We start from the raw sequence: 18,012 nt of genomic DNA on the forward strand, positions 1-18,012 counted from the left end.
TGACATTCAGCTCTTTTATGGAAGCATGCGTAAGATTACTCTGTCAGTCATTGGAGAATTCCGAGAATTTCTTCAGCCTTCTTCCAGTGCTATGTTGGAATCTAAAAGGTAAAGCAAATACACAGAAATCTTGCACTAGAGCTCATGACTGATTGATTCATACTGCAGTTCATCTTCTCCCCACTATACCATGTTTTCTCCCATTTTCCCACCTTTTTAACAAAATTTGAAATTATTTAAAGCTCCTGGAAAAGCTCAAAAATAGACAACTTCTGAAAACCCAATACTCAGATTTCCTAGTTCTTAACATATTTATGTGCCATCTCTTTTTTTATAGAAATCTTTGTCTTAATCACATTAAGAGTGAACTGTAGGCACGAGGAACCCTAAGTTGTTAAAGTTAGTCCTATAGTTAAGTATCAGAATGAGAGCATTTAACATCAGTACAGTCCTTAGTGCATGGACTCTGCCAGAATAAAGCCCTTCACAGTCAAACTGGAAGAAGATCCTCTTTTCTCTTGTCTGAAATCCAAGATTGTACTGCATTTTGATGACCTGTGTCCTCAGTAATGAGCAGTCTGTCCTTCCTTATCATTCACAGATGAGAGAGTATGAATGGATTTTCAGATCAGAACCTCAGAGTCAGAAGAATCCCATAGTTAGGCTTTGCTGGTAATTTGAGATCAGTTACCTGTGGTTCTTCCCAGGTACTTTTTGTATTAGTACCTGTGTTCTAGACCAGTTTTCCACAGATTCTCTGTATTGAGCATATGACAAAAGGGAGCTATTTCAAGCATGAAAGTTCTGTTTTACAGTTTGGTAATTCAATAATTTAAATGATAATTTTCAAAGAGCTATATCCCATAGGCTCATAAATTTCCATTTTTTTAAAACCACATACAGTTGTACGCAGATGCTATACTAAAGATGCTATTACACCATTCCATAGACAGGACATTAACATGCTGCCTCTGAGATTACCAGATCTACCTAAATCATCTCTTTTTTTCTGAGTTTTCTCAGTAAAAGTGAGAAAATAGTGTACAGGCCAGCAGTTGACCATTTTCCTACCATTGATTTTTTTCAGTTTGCAAATTCAGCTTTGACACTTTCAGCAGAACACCAAAGAAACAGCGCTGTTTAATTTTTTCCATGTGTCTCACAGGTGGTGGATGATGCTGACCGGTCGTGGTGTTGTTTTTGTTTTTCACTCTGTAGACCAGGCTGGTCAGACTCAGATTCACCGAGTGCTGGGGTTAGAAGGAAGCATGTGCCACTGTGCTTAGCAGCAATAATATTTTTATAACTTGGTTAAAAATAGTGTTTTCAAGTTTCTCCACTACCAAGCTAATATAGTTTAAACAAATTTCAGGTGTAGTGAATTATTACCAAATTTTTTATATCTGTTGGTAATTGCTGCCCGACTCATGTTATTGCTATCATGGTAGTCAGAGCATTTCTTTTCATTCTGTTCTCTTATATTCTGCAGTTCTCAGGCGGCTGTCCACTGTGAAGGAGACTTTTCTCCTTTGTATGTACTTACTGCTGGTAGGGTGGGCTTGTTCTCTCACCTCATCCTGATTCACTGGTCCTTTGCTGGGCTTCCCGTCAGTCCTGAGTATTTCCTTACTCTACCCTTCCCAGCTTTATGATTCTCATTTCTCTTAGAAGTGCCTTTGTTTAGAAAATGACATTGAGAACCAGGGAATGCCTTGGATGTGCCCATCATACTATAGTGGAAGACCTAAGAAATGCATGGATTCATGTGTAAATCCACGTTTCTGTATCTATTTCTTTTCTTAAATATGTCAGAAAACATGAGTTTATATAAATGCCCCCAGTTTCTTTCTATAGTATTCTTTCCCACTGTGTTTTTCTCTGACTAACCCATTATTCTCTTTTGCCTTAAGGTTTCACTCAGTCTCCCACATTCAACCAATGCTGTTGTATTTTGTCTTCCAAACCCAGTGCTGCAATGCACACCAGCTTAGTGTCCCCATGTGTTCAATACCACATCCCAACCCCTGCCAGTAACTCTCCCACCTGCCTGCCCCTCTGTTCTTATTCCTTTGCTTTAGTTCTGATAATTTCAAAGGCATTTAAAGGATTAATTAAATTTAGCAGTTACGTATATCACAGAGTAAGGAAATTATCCTTAGTAAGTAGAAATACCAAGAACCAGCACTTGTTTCACCTGGTCCTGACTTTCCCAGTGCCTCTCTTGTTTTCTGGTGCTGTGAAGTCTGATTTGAAACCAAGTGATCATGTGCTGGTTAGAAGAGGGGTGGGCTTCCCCTCTGATTTTCTGCTCAGTGCTGATTGGAAGTAAAGCTGGAGTCCCATGTGCGGGGCAGAGTTGGGACATTGCACATTAACACTTCAATTATGATTTTTGTTTTTGAGATTACAAAGTAAGTTTGATTTAGAATTGTTTTGTAAGGCTTACTAGAAAATAGTGAGAGTCTTCTTAGACTGGATTAGTATTCTTTCCTGTCGCATTTTCCAGAAGCCTTTTCAATGGAGTTTGTGTCACTGTTGTGAAACCAGTTATCGTTGTACAGTTAGAGATATGTTAAAGAATAATTGGTTTTTCTTCTTTTCCCCCTTCCTTCCTTCTTTTCTTTCTTCCTCCCTGGCTCCCTCCTTTTTTTCTTCTTTCTTCTTCCTTCCTTTGATAGAGTAGTCTTGGATGGCCTAGAATTCCTTTGTAGACCAGGATAGCCTCCAGCTCACTGAACACTACCTGTCTTGGGCCTGCAGTGTTGGAATTAAAGGCATGTTCCACCATGCTTAGTGAAAATGTTTTTTCTTTCTATTGGGCCATTTTTCCATTAAATCTTTTAAGACATTTAAGATACAGAAGTCAGGCAGGAAAAAAAAGGTGGAAATCATTAAATAGTTTGACTAAATGTACTCTTACATTTTTTTGTTTCAATTCTCTATCTTTTCTCTCCTCTTGTGCTAGGGTCAGACCCCAGGGCGTTGTCACGCTTGGCAAGCACCCTACCCCAGAGCTACAACCCAAACCCTACAAAGTAATTTTATATATAAAATATGGAGACTTCATATTTACTAAAAATTATATGACATCAAACCCTCTTACTTGTATCATAACTTTATTTTATGAAGCCCTGATATAAAATGTGAAATAATTAGATTTGTTAATATTTTTTATGTCTCTTTCTTTTCTCCTTTTAAATATTTTCCACTAGTGAATCTGGAACTTCTGGAAAACAAAGTGGCAATGTCTCTTTGGATGTTTTGCCAGTTAAAGGCCCTCAAGGTCCTCCTTTTCTCTCACATATTGCCCACTCAGCTCAGGACACACCAGTCTCTGAAGAAAGTTGGGCTGTCCATCCGGAACACTTGATTCTGGTAGCTCCTTCTTCTTGTGATTACCTGGGTAAGGACTTCTCAGAAGTACATTTAGGAGTCAGGGTTTGCATCCCTATAGACCTGACAGTTGATCAGTATTCCATGTAAGGAGCTAGCTCTACCTGCTGCTTATCGATGTAACAGTGATAACTGTTGATTCAGGGCAGGAGCAAATGGTACATACACATTTCCCAAAGTGAAGTCAGGTGAAGGCATTTTCAGGTTTATAGTCTCTCTAACCTGTTTCTGGGTAGCCAGTGCCTTTGTAGTTTTCAGTAGTTGGTCAAGACCCACTTTAACACAGACTTGAAATTCCTAGAGTTGAACTGTTGAGAAAAGCAAATAAGGTATTATTATATAAGTACATTTACTCAGGATTCAGTATTACTGACCTTTGTCTTTTCACTATGGCTAAATGAAATTAACATTATTTTTCTGGTATATTAGGTGACATGGCAAAAACTGGACGTTTCCAAATTATAAATAACTCTGTTAGGGTACTGAAATTTGAGCTATACTGGCCAGCGCATTGCCTGACAGTCACACCACAACATGGATTTATCACACCGCAGTAAGTATGTTTTTTTGTTTTTTTCTGTGTTGTTATTCAGATGCCGTCATGGAGGCTTTCGTTTGTTTTGTTTTGAAGACATGGGATGAGCTAATACAAGGATAGGTACCCAGAGTAGACCTGGTGCAAAGCAGTCAATTCAGGCACACTGACGCTGAGTCTCATGCAGCATGCCCTTGCCAGCTACGGAGAAAAAATAGGGGGTGGTAGAACAATTATTTGTCCCAGGGATCTCATAGATTAGCTATTAGTAATGGAAAATAACTTTGCTATGCTATTTTTGACAAGTGTGATATTTTTCATAGACGTAAGTCTGATCTCTTCATTTAAACTTCCTGAGAGAAATGTGAGAATGGAGAATATCAATAACTGACCAGTCAATACTCCTCCCCCATTTTCTCTCATATTTTCTTCCAGTTTACTGGAAAGTTAATTTGATTTGTGCTGTGACTATATCATCCCCAATTATCAAGTGACTCAGAGTTTGTGTACTATGACTATCTGGAATTGATTCTGAGATGGTGTTTCTAGTTAGTGGTTTGTATTAGAAAGAGTTTTCCTTGGGTCGAGGGGTTTGTGCCAGTATACCTTTGTTACCATTGTTGGGTACTGAGGCCAGATGAGCCATGAGAAGAAGATAGGGCGAGAGCTAACCACATTCTGTTTTTTCCAGCCATAGGAAATGATTGGTTATTAGCAGAGCAGCATTTGTAACTTGTCATTAATACTGTAAAAGTGAAGAATATTCTCATTGTTCATTATTATTATTTTTTACAGGAGTAAAATACAAATTCTTGTGAGTCCTAATTCTTCCCTGTCCACAAAGCAGTCAATGTTCCCATGGACTGGTTTGATCTATATACACTGTGATAATGGGCAGAAGGTATGTCTAAATTATTTTTCTGAACAGCATTCAGTTTCACAATCCTTAAGAACTTATATATTGTGGAAGTCAAATGAAGCCCCAAGTAGGTTTTCTTCTCAGAGCACTTAGTATAGAGTTTTGCCCTTAGTGATCTGAACAGTTTTACTGGGAGACAGGGAGTGGAAAATAAGGACCCAGAAATTACTACTAATTATTTGCTTTAAAATCAAAAAGGAAGAGGGGAGGGAGCCAGGGGAGATGGCACAGTGGGTAAAGCACTTGCTTTCTGAGTTCAGGGCCCCAGAACCTACGTGAAGACAGACTAGAAGTATACCTCTGCTTACCCTGTGCTCCTACAGCAAGATGTGAGCACTGGCCTCTTAGCTCGTGTACATAGTCACAACAAGAGGCCTTACTTAAAACCAACACCCAAGGTTGTCCCTTGACCTCTTCACAAGCACTCAGACACATATTCATGTACATTCACACATACCCAAGAACATACATGCAGAGGTAGTGGGAGGAAGGGAGGGAGGGGAAGAAATCTAATGCTGAGAGTGGAAATTGAACCAAAAGATTTACTTCTTTGAGATCTGAATAAACTTTAAAATCTAAATTCATAGGTGTTTCATTTGTTTGGAATTTATTATTATTAAAAAACAGAATGTGCCTTTTAAACTGGTAACTACTTTTGTGTCTTATTCATTTGAATTCATTTCAGAAAATGGTAAAGGTTCAAATTCGAGAAGATTTGACTCAAGAACCTTTACCTCATCTGGCCTCCAGCACGTTTGGAATTCTTGTCCCAGGACCTGAGCCTTCCGTTAGTCATTTGACAAAACCAGTAACAAAACCACCTTCCACAAAAGTTGTAATTAGAAGCAAGACAGTGATTTTTCCTCCAACAGAACCTGGTCAAGCCTCAGGTACTGTATCACAGTTTGGTCAGACGCCAGTCGCTGCACGTAGTCTGGTGTTTCACTTTTAATAAATCTGTGCATTTGTTTTGTGTGCTAGGTCTTAACGCCAGGGCGTCAGAGCACACGTTAGTGCTTTCCTGCTGAACTTCCAGCTCCTTGCTGAAAGTTAGTCTTGAGTTATTATGTACGAAATTTACCCCTGCTTAAGGAGAAAATTATGGAGTCATTGGTAGCCATTTCAATAATGCGACATAGTAGGAGGATGCTTGTTTGTTTCCCGGCTGCCGGGCAACTAAGACCCGAAATAACCACACAGAAGCCATTTTATTTGCAATACTGCTTGGCCTATTAGCTCTAACTTCTTATTGGCTAGCTATTACATACCAATTTAACCAATTTCTATTAATCTGTGTATCATCACGTGGCTGTGGCTTACTGGGTAAAGTTCCAGCTACATGGCTTCTCCCTAACTTCTCCTTCTTTCTCCCAGCATTCAGTTCAGTTTTTTTTCGCCTACCTCTATTCTCTGTGCAGGCCCAAGACAGTTTCTTTATTAACCAATGGTATTCACAGCATACAGAGGGGAATCCCACATCACCTCCCCCTTTCCATTTAAATAAAAAGGAAGGTTTTAACTTTAGCATAGTAAAATCACATATAACAAAACAGGTATTGCCGGGCAATGGTGGCGCACGCCTTTAATCCCAGCACTCGGGAGGCAGAGGCAGGCAGATCTCTGTGAGTTCGAGACCAGCCTGGTCTACAAGAGCTAGTTCCAGGACAGGCTCCAAAGCCACAGAGAAACCCTGTCTTGAAAAACCAAAAAAAAAACAAAAACAAAACCCAAAACAAAACAGATATTAAGCAAGATCACAGTTACAATATTTATATATACTTTATCTTTTATCATAACTAAGGAAAACTATAGCTATCTATTCTTTAACTCCATTAAAGACTCCAGAAGGATATAATATTACCTAAGTAAACAGGAAGTGCATTGTAAGCAACTTCCAAAACTCTAGAGTTGACAAAGGCATCTCTGCCTCCACATCAATGGGATGGATTTGAAAACACTATCTTAAAATCTGAAGCCTGGGCTCAAATATCTGTGTATTCCTGGTATTTAGGTTTTATTGGGTGGTCATTACTATCCTGTTCCAACCAGGTCTCTCACCTAGTAGCTGAAGAAGAAAGGAGATGGTATCTTAGGATTTTATTTCTGTGAAGAGACACCATTACCACAGCAACTCTTATAAAGGAAAACATTTAACTAGGATTGACTTAGAGGATTAGTTGACTTAGAGGATTAGGCTTGGTTTAGAGGATTAGTCCATTATCGCTGTGGCAAGAAGTGTGATGGTGCATAGGCAGGCAGGGCAGCAGGAAGAGAGAGTACTGCTGGTTCTGGCTTGGGCTTCTGAAACCGAAAGCCCGCCCACAGTGACACACTTCATCCAACAAGTCCAAACTTCCCAGTATTGCTACTTCCTATGAGCCTGTGGGGATCATTTTCATTCCAACCACCACAGTTTAGATGGAGAGACGAAGGCTCTGATCCTGTTTGATTTTGAGATCCTCAACAGGCTGGGTTAACTGCTCAGTTTCCTCATGTGTTAAGGGCCTATTGTAACCATCACCGTCTGGGGCACACTGAGAGTAGATTCAGTCATTCATTTGTTCAGTTATGTATATAAAGCAATGAACCTGGTCTTTACCATCTAGTTGGTACTCTGTAGTTAATGTCTCTTTATTCTTCTTGCTGATGTTTGCTAAATGGATAGTATTATTTGAGTGTTCTAGAAAGGATTTGGGTCCCTGTCTGACTGAGTCATACAGTACCTTTCATTGACTTTGTTTCCTTCTTAGTAGGCCTCTGGACCATACTATTTACCCCAAAGGCTCACTCTGCTTTGACTCTAAGACCTTTCCTGTCTTTTCCCTGCTTCAGGGATTTCAGTCTAGTCTTTCCAACCTTGTTGATGTCACCATTGCAGGGTCCACAACCTTCATGGCTTCTACCACTTGGCTTAGGTCCTTCTCCTTAGAGTCCTTTATTCCTGTGGCCTGTCCTGATGATCATAGCCTTTCCACCTTTTTCCCTCGACTTTCTGTGCTTTCTTGTTAATCTTTGGTCAAACCTACTGGCCGCTTGTTCCCACTCCAGCGTCAGGGCGTTACTGGCCAAAGCCTTACAGGCTTGCTGACAGATTCATAGTCCCGAATGTCCCTTTATCGTGTGTTCTGACCAGGAGCCCATGTCCCAGCTGTTCCCTGAGTCCTCTCACATTTTACAGCTCCTGACTTTGCCTCACACATAGAAAAGTCATCAGGCCAATGATAACAGGTTATCTTTCTGTTCAAGGCTTCTGCTTAAATCTGGGCCCATCTGCTCTGCTTTCTCAGGACTCTCCCTGCCCCCGTTCTTTGCTCTCACCTTCCTTTTCTCCTTTTTTGTTGGCTCCTTTCAATGGCCCTCTGTGTGTTCTACCATCACAGACACTTGTGGTCTCCACCCCCATCTTTCTCAGCACACCCTCTGGTGGGAGGGTCCTGCTCCCACCCTCTCTTTCTTGGTTTGGTTAGGTGCCATCACAGTGCCCGGGCAACTTGATCAGAGCTCTCAGAAGAGCTGTTTGCCATGTCTGTAGCCTCTTAGGTGGCGCTGCCTTTTCCTCCATGGACTTTTCACACTTGGGTGCTGATGCTCCTGGATTTTCCTGTCTCATCCCTTTCAGAATTCCTCGAGACTCTTGTAGCCCAGCTTCTGAAGTTATATGGAAGCCCTGGGCCACTTATACCCCGTTGCCACTCATGTCCTTCCCCCTTCTTTCTGGTCTCCCCGGGTGGTGTGACTGGCGACTGCTGTTGGCTCACGTGATGTGTTCTTAGAGTTGTTGGACCCAGGACAGAGCCTTCATCTCCTCCAGTCTGACCTTGTGAATCTTTGACACCTGTCTTTCGATTGTATTATAATCTTGTTCTCTTGTTTCAGCCCTTCAGTATCCTTTGCATTATGCCTTGAAAAAGAATCCAAAACAGAATATTTGGTTCTCTAGAAAATCCTGTAGTTTCTTCTTGACGTATCAGGTCATAAGGTTTGTCACAGAGCTGCTTGCCACTAGCCTCTCAGGGTACAAATGTGCATTTTTTTTTTCTTTTTAGAGAATTATCTGGAACTGGAGAACTGTGGCCCCACAGATGTGAAGTGGCACCTGTCATCTTTTGCTCCTCCATATGTCAAGGTCAGTCATCTAAACTGTGGGCTGTTTCAAACCCCGAATACAAGTGCAGGTTAAGATGTTGGTTGTTTGTGCCCCAGTTGATTCACTTGTGTTTTTCTGTGAGTTAGAATTGTGTACACCCATACTTTTTCACCAGGTAATTCTGAGAGTCAAAATGGAAAACTTTTTTAAAGTGTAAAACAAACAAAAATGCTTGTTCCATTTAGTTTTCCTGTTTCTGATTTTTAACCTGATATGAATTATTTTGGAAATGTTAAGGGTTTTATACTGAGCCCTATGGGTGCACACACTGCTTTTTTTCCATGGGTGCCGTGCTCCTGTGTTCACTCATTCCTGTTATGTCTGTCATGTTTCAGCCCATGGGAGCTGCTGTGTATCTGGGCAGAGCTCAGCTGGGGAGAAGGCCCTTCCTTAGGCATGTTTCCTGACCTGTTATGAGGGGATTTGTCCTGTCCTCCATAACTATAAAAATGATGGGATCTTTTTACTAATTTATTGGATCAGGAAATTCTTTGTCATTTGAATAATAATTAAATAGCTATTTAATTATTTTAAATAATTATTTTCCAGGGAGTTGATGAAACCGGGGATGTTTTTAGAGCAACCTACACAGCATTCAGATGCTCACCCATTTCTGGCACACTAGAAGGCCATGGAATCCAAAAGGTGAGGTTTGGAAGTTTTTCATAGACAGCTGATAAGAATATATTCCACCAGGAATGAATCATGTAACCTGGTCGCCTCAGTTTGTTTCCTTCAGACCAGAGCTGTCCTCAGAGCCATCTGTCCACTGGAGAAAAAGTTTGCTTGTTCAAGCACACTTCCATTGCATAGTGGTGGGAAGTTACTAAGCAGCATTGAATTTGTTGATAAGGGTTGCAGCAGCTAGTAGTGTTCACAAAAAAACTTCACTGATCATGACAATACCAGCCGTAGCCATCAAAACCCACTGTTCTTCAGAAAAAAATTCAACATTGACAGCACAGTTATTAATATATTTTCATATATATTCCTTCCAACTGTTGTGAGCTTTTATTATTTTCAAAGTATTTTGAAAATCATTTCTTTTATTTTTGAGATTATAAATACTTGTTTTCTCCTTCCCCTCCTCCCTCCATAACTTCCCATTACTCCTCCTTATTGTCTTGCAAATTCATGACCTCTATTTTCATTATTTGTTACATATATAATCATGCTGAAAACCTTAGCTAGAGATCTGGAGAAAAGGCTCAGCGGTTAGGAGCACTTCCAGAGGACTCAAGTTTGTTTCTCAGCATCCATGTCAGGTGGCTTGTAACTGCCTGTATCTCCCACTTCAAGGACTCCTACTGAGGTGTCCCATTGGTGACTGAGAACTCCTACTGAGGTGTCCCATTGGTGACTGAGAACTCCCTGGATACTTATTCCCTGCATTTTGACCATTTGTGAGTTTCTGCATTAACCACCATCCCAAAGAAACTTCTCTGGTGAGGTCTCAGAGCTATACTCAGAGAGTGTAGAGAGCCAAGAATTCTCATTTGTTTATTTATATTCGACTAGAAATGTAAGCTCCATGCTGTTTTTATTTTTTATTGTTGTGTGATTTTTCTCCTAGGGAAATGTAAACAAATACACTTTCAGTCAAGATAGTACACTGACAATAAATCAGAGAAACAATTCCATTCAAGTCTAGCCTGGTGAATTGGAGTTACTAAATAGGAATATAGAGTGCCTCTTGGGCATCTCTGTCATTAAAAAATAGCAGCAGTAGTGTGTAGTAAACTTTTGAAGTATTGATCAGTGTGGTACAAGGATTGAATGAGGTAATAAACATGGAAGTCTTCAGGGTGTGTATTGAGTGTATGATGTGCAGGAATGCTAGCTTTTTTTCCTCTTTTTTTACTTCAATTTTTTTTTTTTTTTTTTTTGAGACAGGATTTCCCTGGCTGTACTGGAACTATCTCTGTAGACCAGGCTAGCCTCGAACTCACAGAGATCCGCCTGCCTCTGCATCTGCCTCCACCTCAGAGTGCTGGGATTAAAGGCTTGCACCACCAACACCTGGCCTTGGAGTTTAAAGAGGCATGATTCTCAGTGTTCCAGACAAATTGCCTATTTACTCTCAGTGTTTTGTACCTGGACACGATGCCATTGTTTTAATGCTTGCCCACTCCTCTTCATTGTGTGTTCAACTCCCTGGACTGGGTGCTCTTGCCTAGGTCTGTTCTTCCTTTCCCTCTAAACTCTCAGAACCTGGGTTATTATTATGCTCTGCAAGGCAAGAATGAAGCATTTACATATGTTAATGTTTTAGTCCAGACTCAGAGATACTAACTCATTGGTGACCCCTGTTTTTTGGTAAAGCCAAGACTTTTCAATACTGACTTTATAAAGCACTACTGTAAAATATTGTCACATTGTTATAGTGAGGTGGTAAGTCCTATCGTCCCAGGCTGTCCAAGAATGGAGAGGACAGACAGTGAAGGGGAATCTGGGGGCCAGAGGGAGCTTTATTTGCCACATGGGAGCAACAACTTAAATGGGAATGTGGAATACAGCCCTGTGTACTACACAAGGTACCAGTGCAGGGACTGTCAGCAAGTGTTATACAACTTAAAGCCTTCAGCAGATCTCAGGATGCCAACTAACAGTCATTCCATGCAGAGCAAGTCTGCATGGCCACAGGCCACTCTTGTCTCTGGCATGTTTTGAAGGCTGTAAACAGCCGCAAAAAATGGTTCCCTATTTGAGTCTTGGGCTGGGGCAAGAATAAGTCCCCTTACCCGCTGTAGCTGCAGGTTGAATCCTAGAGGGTGGAACATTAGGAGTTCCAGTGAGTTTTTGACATAGAAGCTGCCATTACAGCAAGCCACCAAGTAGCGATCTTCTTTTCTGCCTGCAAAGCAGGCTTAGTGAATTCTGGCTGGAGCCAGGCTCAGAAGTCTTCCTTCTTTTCCTTCTTAGGCAGTCTCTTGAGCTCTCCCTCCCATCAAACCCAGGAGGGGAAACAACTCAAGGGTGTACTCAGTCAGGAGTCTCCTTTCCCTGCCACTGGGGTGCTAAAGAAATACATCCTTAGCTGTCAAAAAGGGCACCCCTAGTTTCTTTTTTTTCTTTAGGTGTGTGGCTAATGACCTTTTCAGAGAGAGTGGCAGTCTCTTGCTTTCTCTACCAGGATCCATTTCTTTGCTGTTGTGGTGGTGATCCTCCTCAGACTGCAGACAGATCTTCACCCCTTGGGGGATGCAGCCTGCTTCCCCATTCCAGCTGCATTTTGAGCTCCTCCTGTCAGTTTTTGTTGAGTAGAGTTTTGCTTTGTTACTAGTCACCACTGCAGTGACACTGGGATCTCTCACATGTAAGGCTGTCAGATATCGCCTGTGTCCCCGTGTGGGATCAGTGCCACCGGGATTGTGTGTGTGTGTGTTTCATTCCCTTGCTGCCTTAGGTCCAGTTGTCTTCACACCCAGGGTTCTTGGGCCCTGGATACTGCTGCAGAGCTCAGATCACTGTTTGGAGCCTTCCTCCTGCTGGCTCTGCCAGGATTACCTTTGGGGCCCCCTTTAGCCTGATCAGTTGAACATTCAGGTTGTATACCTAAGCTGTATAAGCAGGACAACTAGCTCTGACTAGCATTTTGACTTACTGTATGAGCTATTATAACCTAGCACCATTTGCTTTATTGTGCTGGTCACCCTAACTTTCCACTGTTTTCATGTCTGAACTGAGAAGGCCTCAGTGATTAGGTTGAAAGAGTAGATTGTTTCCATGGTGGGATTTTCCTCCAAAAAAAGCATATACTGCACATTTGAGGGAAATGTTACATATAGTTTTAAAGGAAATATATTTTAGATATGTTATATTAGTGATAAAGTTGTTCACATCTTTCTTTTAAAAGTATTTTATTAGTTTATGTATATGAGTATTTTTATTTGTTTTTATCTGTGTACCATGTGCATACAGTACCTGAGGAGGCCAGAAGAGGGCACCAGATCCCCTAAAACAAGAGTTATGTATGGTATATTGAACCTGGGTTCTCTACAAGAGTAGCTAGTGCTCTTAATCACTGAGCCATCTTTTTAGCCCTCAAACCCATTTTTTCAGAGGGAGAACTAGCCAGTGTAAATGTATTTGCTGTTTCACTTGGTTTACACTAAACTTTAAATTCCTAGTCTGTGTTTAAAGTTGGGGTCTGTGTCTCATGTATTTCGTAGGTCTCCATCATGTTTCTGCCCAGAGATGGAGGGGATTACGCCCAGTTTTGGGATGTTGAGTGCCACCCTGCTAACGAGCCTCACATGAAACACACATTGAGATTCCAGCTCTCTGGACAGGTGAGCATTGTCCTAGGTATCATGAGCAAGTGATTGTCTGTATTAAAAACCCTAAGCGGGAAAAGTCTGAAAATACATAATAATGTCCTCATATAATTTCATTTTCAGTACTTTGTTGTAGCCTCATATCTTAAGATTCTTGTCAGTCTTTATTACCAGACATTTTCAGTCTTCTTTTTGGGTCTCTTGTCTATACTCCGCATGAACTCATGTTTGACTTTATTATGTAAGTTGCTGTCTGTATGTATGTGCATGTGTGGGCATTCACACTGGGGGCAACAGAACCAAGCACACAGAACAGTTTGCAGTTCAAGGGATTTACAGGTTTTTTGTTTTTTTGTTTTTTTTTTAAGAAAATAATGGAATTCCCATAAGAAAATGTCTTTGTGCTTTCTGGAGTATTCACCTTTTCTCCTTCCACTTCATGATTTTTTTTTTCTCTGCCCAGAGCATCAGAGCAGAAAATGGTCCTGAGGGCTCATGCTCCTCCAGAGATACCCTTATTAAAGTGGATGCTGCAGTCCTGTCCAGGAGGCGTGCTGTGTCTGAGACCTCCACTCACATACCTGGGTGAGTTTCTGCCCATGTCAGTGAGATATAGGTGTAGCACTAATACACCTCTGTGCTTACAAGAGTCACTTCCAGGGTATCCCTGTGCAGCCCTGTCTGACCTGGAGCTCACAGGGACCCACCTGTCTATGGAATGCCGGGATTAAAGGAGTGTACCACTGTGCCTGGCTTTCATGGACATTTCTGAGGATAAATGCTTTTATTTATTTTTGGATTAAAAATAACTAATTTTTGGGATTTGAGAAATGGCTCAGAGGTTAAGAGCACTAGCTGTTCTTCCAGAGATCCTGAGTTCAATTCCCAGCAACACATGGTGGTTTACAACAACCTATAATGAGATCTGGTACCCTCTTCTGTGTACAGGCATACATGCAGACAGAACACTATATACATAATAAATATTAAAGGAGAATTTTTAAAACGACCTTGTGTTTTTTAAAAAAAAACTAAAAAACTGATTATTACCCCAAATTGCTGGGTCATATGATAAGCATGTTTGACTTTAAAACAAGTTGGTAAATAGTTTCCCTCAATGTGTTTGTACTATTTTATATTCCCATAAGAAGAGTATGAAATATTTTGGGACTGGTGAGCTGGCTCAACAGTCATGAGTACTTGCCGTTCTTGCAGAGACCTGGAGTATAGTTCCCAACTCTCTTGTTAGGTGGTTACAACAGCATGTAACTCCAGCAGTAAGGAATCCAGTGCCTCCTCTGGCCTCCTTGGATAAAGTACACACGGGCTCTTGCATATATAGAGAGACATACATATGCACACAAATAAAATCAAATTCTTAAGAAAGTAGGGTTTTTGTTAGTTTGTTTTGAGCAGGCTAGCCTACATTTGCTGCGTAGCTTAGGATGGTGTTAAATTTAAGATTTATGTTATGTTTGAGTATGTGTGCTTGTGTCTTGGAATCCAGAATAAGGCATCAGATCCCCTAGAACTGGAGTTAATAGACCATGGTGAATAAACTTGAATGTGGGTGCTGAGAACAAATTCAGGTCCTCTCAGAGCAGGAAGTGATGTTAACTACTGAGCCATCTTTCCAGCCCTGAAAACACATCCTTTTTCTGCTGTCCACCTATCTGCTCACCTCTATTCTTCAAATTCTGATGATGCTAAAAAATACTGAAGATAGCAGGGGGTGGTGCTGGTGGGTGCCTTGGTCTTGCCCTCAAAGTTTTCAAATGGGGGGCCCTGACAGTCCTGTCTTCACACTGGTAAGTTGGTTATAAGCCCTGAAAATTCTGGGAAGTGAACAGGAAAGGTGACAGACAACTAGTGCCATGCTGGTGAGATCCAAAGAGAGATTGGAAGGCAGAGTGGCAGAGAGTCAATGTATAGAATCAGGACTGAAACAGATACAGTGCCCCCCAGCTCCGTGGGAAAGGCCAGAGAGGTCAGCATCTTTGGACAGTTCAGAATAGCCATGGAAGTGTGAGTGGTCCAGGTCACAAGAACTGAAGCAGAAATGGGATGAAGGCACCTTCCCAGTGCCCCTCACCCAGCACTCCTGGAAGAGCCTCCCTGTGACTTCATTCACATAGACTAGACAAACTCCAGTACAAACAAGTCTCTGAGTTGCAGATGAAATACAAAGCTGCACTGTATAATAAGATACATGGAAACATTGTTACAAACTGAGTAATTGCCTCTCATTGTAAACCTGTTCCCAAAGCAGGCAGCTTGACTTGAGTCACCGTGGAGTATATGCCCCAAAGGATGTCTACATGTTCCTGCCAACCAAACTCGGGGAATCCAGGACACTGAAAGTCAATTTGCGAAATAATTCTTTTTTTGCTCATGCAGTAAGTTGAAAATATTTCTGTGGGCTTTCAAAAGGTCATTTCTTAATGATTAGAAATATATTCTATAATATTTCAGTTGTGATACATTGATTTTTTTTTTTGAAAAAGAACACACTTTCTTTTTTTTTCTTTTAATTATTTATTATGTATACAATATTCTGTCTGTGTTTATGCCTTCAGGCCAGAAGAGGGCTCCAGACCCCATTACAGATGGCTGTGAGCCACCATGTGGTTGCTGGGAATTGAACTCAGGACCTTTGGAAGAGCAGGCAATGCTCTTAACCTCTGAGCCATCTCTCCAGCCCCGATACATTGATTTTTAAAGTTACTTTAATACTGTATTTGAGAGGAAATTCATTTGCAGTCCATGATCTTTTATTTGAAAATCAAATTAAAAAATTCTAACCTTTTTTTCTTCCATATTCTGCCACACAGACAATTTCTAGATAACATTTACATTAGTTAAACTCTTTAAATGTGTTTCTACTTATGCAGCGCTCTTTGTCCTGCCTAATATTCAGGCTGAACCTAACTTTATGCAGTTTTATGTATGACAAATACCAAATTTTCCTACTGTCACAAAATGTCTCCTTTCCATTGCCAGCTGAAGTTTTTGAGCCCCAGAGCCCCTTTCTACATCAAACACTCAAAGTACTCCTTGAGGTGAGTTTATCAAAAATCATCGTGCTCTTCTGAGGGTACCAGACTCCCTTGGCATTGAGGGCAGGAGGGGGGGGGTCTCCGCTTTGCAGCGTCTCTTCTTCAGCGCTGGCAGTGAGGAACTTTCTGCTCACTCTTTGCAAGTATCTAAGAAAGTGAAGAATCCTGCCTAGGGTGTCGTCAGTCCCTGGGATCATCACAGAATCCTAGTGTGGGAGGTGTAGGTAGGGATGTAAGGGTCATGGTCCTTGACTCTGCAGCGAGGCTGAGGGCAGCTTGAGCTCTGGGAGACCTCTGTCTCAAGGAAACAAAAGCCGCAGGCCTCAAGCGTTCCAGGTAGACACTCTAGAGTTGTACTATCTCAGCTTTAGATTTTCCCTTCCTTTCTTTCAGCAACTTGTTAAATATTAGCATTAAAAGAAATTAGAAATAGGCTGGGCAGTGATGGCACCTTAATCCCAGCACTCAGAAGGTGAGGCAGGCGGGTCTCTGTGAGTTTGAGGCCAGCCCGAGAGGGAGGTTCTGCAGGGGGAGTTCTAGGGCAGCCAGGACTACGCAGAGAAAAATTATAGATAGGAATCCGCTCTTTATTCTTCCAGCCTGTGCCAGCATTGTGCCGCAGCAGGTGCCTGTTGATCACACGCCTCCTTTCCTTCTCCCACAGAGCCCGACATTACATCCACATCCCGGTGCACTTCAGACCAGAGTCGGTGGGCAGATTTGAAGCTTTGCTTGTGATCCAGACGGATGAAGGCAAGAGTATTGCTGTTCGTCTAATTGGAGAAGCCCTTGGAAAAAGTTAACTAGAATACATTCTGTGTAAATGACCTGTTATATTTTGGCAATCTCATTTTTCTACACCAAAGTTATTCTGTTGTATATATTTTGTATGATAAATTCAATGTATATAAAGTATAAATTTGTTTTAAGGAATTAGTCCCTAACAAAATATCATGTATCTTGCTCACAGTGTTAACATTTACAGGGGAGAAATTCTATTTTTGAATTGATTATGATATTCTGAATAAATACAGCATATGTTTTAATGTGGTGTATTCAGAAATAAACTTGAGTTTTTTTACTGAACTTGTCTTTCTCCATGATTCCACCTTATAAAAATTAGAATATAGATTTATCCTATTGTTCCCAAGCTTCAGAGTCTGCTTTGATTTCTCCTCCTCTTTTACAGTTTTCTTTCCCCTAAGACATTTCTTGTATCTGTTAGCTGGTTGCCGAGATGGAATCTTCTTATTCTGTGTAAAGACAGTGGGGAAGCTTGTTTGTTTCCTAATGTTGTGCTTACTGTATTTAGTGCTGGACACGACAGCTGCTCCTGGTTGCAGTTTGGACATGACCTTTGCAGGCATGTGCTACCTGACAGGGGGTGGGAAGGACCTCATACAGGGAAGTTAGGAAGGCAGAAGCTACCCAGAAGGCGGAAGGTGAGAGGCTGCTTTCTGGCTAGCCACTGGTGCATCTCTTGAGCATGGTCAGAGGCCCAGCCAGCAGCCTTCCGAGAAGCACAGGTGTTGGTGCAGTGTGGCCCTGGGATTTTGTCTTGGTAGTGTTTTAAGTTTGGATAACTTAAACCCAACTGCAGTAAAAAGGAAGGATTGTGTCTAATAGAAAAGCAAATCTCTACATTCTAATTTTCTTCTGCCTAGAGATCAAACTTGCAGAGGCAG

At 41.3% G+C, this 18,012-nt stretch overlaps 1 protein-coding gene across 1 annotated transcript in view; it reads left to right on the forward strand.

The window, feature by feature from the left end:
- Positions 1-17,413, forward strand: part of Cep192 (centrosomal protein 192) — an 81,585-nt gene extending 64,172 nt beyond the window's left edge. Inside the window, exons 35-46 of the mRNA XM_026783373.1 lie at positions 1-108; positions 3,213-3,403; positions 3,823-3,946; positions 4,724-4,829; positions 5,533-5,737; positions 8,894-8,973; positions 9,544-9,639; positions 13,167-13,286; positions 13,735-13,856; positions 15,541-15,667; positions 16,272-16,330; positions 16,992-17,413. The exon at positions 1-108 is cut by the window's left edge and continues 5 nt beyond it. Coding sequence (XP_026639174.1) covers positions 1-108; positions 3,213-3,403; positions 3,823-3,946; positions 4,724-4,829; positions 5,533-5,737; positions 8,894-8,973; positions 9,544-9,639; positions 13,167-13,286; positions 13,735-13,856; positions 15,541-15,667; positions 16,272-16,330; positions 16,992-17,130 — 1,477 coding nt within the window. The 3' untranslated portion in view covers positions 17,131-17,413. The remainder of the gene's footprint in view (positions 109-3,212; positions 3,404-3,822; positions 3,947-4,723; positions 4,830-5,532; positions 5,738-8,893; positions 8,974-9,543; positions 9,640-13,166; positions 13,287-13,734; positions 13,857-15,540; positions 15,668-16,271; positions 16,331-16,991) is intronic.
- The last annotated feature ends 599 nt before the right edge of the window (positions 17,414-18,012 follow it).

Source organism: Microtus ochrogaster, chromosome 18, assembly GCF_000317375.1.
Source record: "Microtus ochrogaster isolate Prairie Vole_2 chromosome 18, MicOch1.0, whole genome shotgun sequence".
Lineage (NCBI taxonomy): Eukaryota > Metazoa > Chordata > Mammalia > Rodentia > Cricetidae > Microtus > Microtus ochrogaster.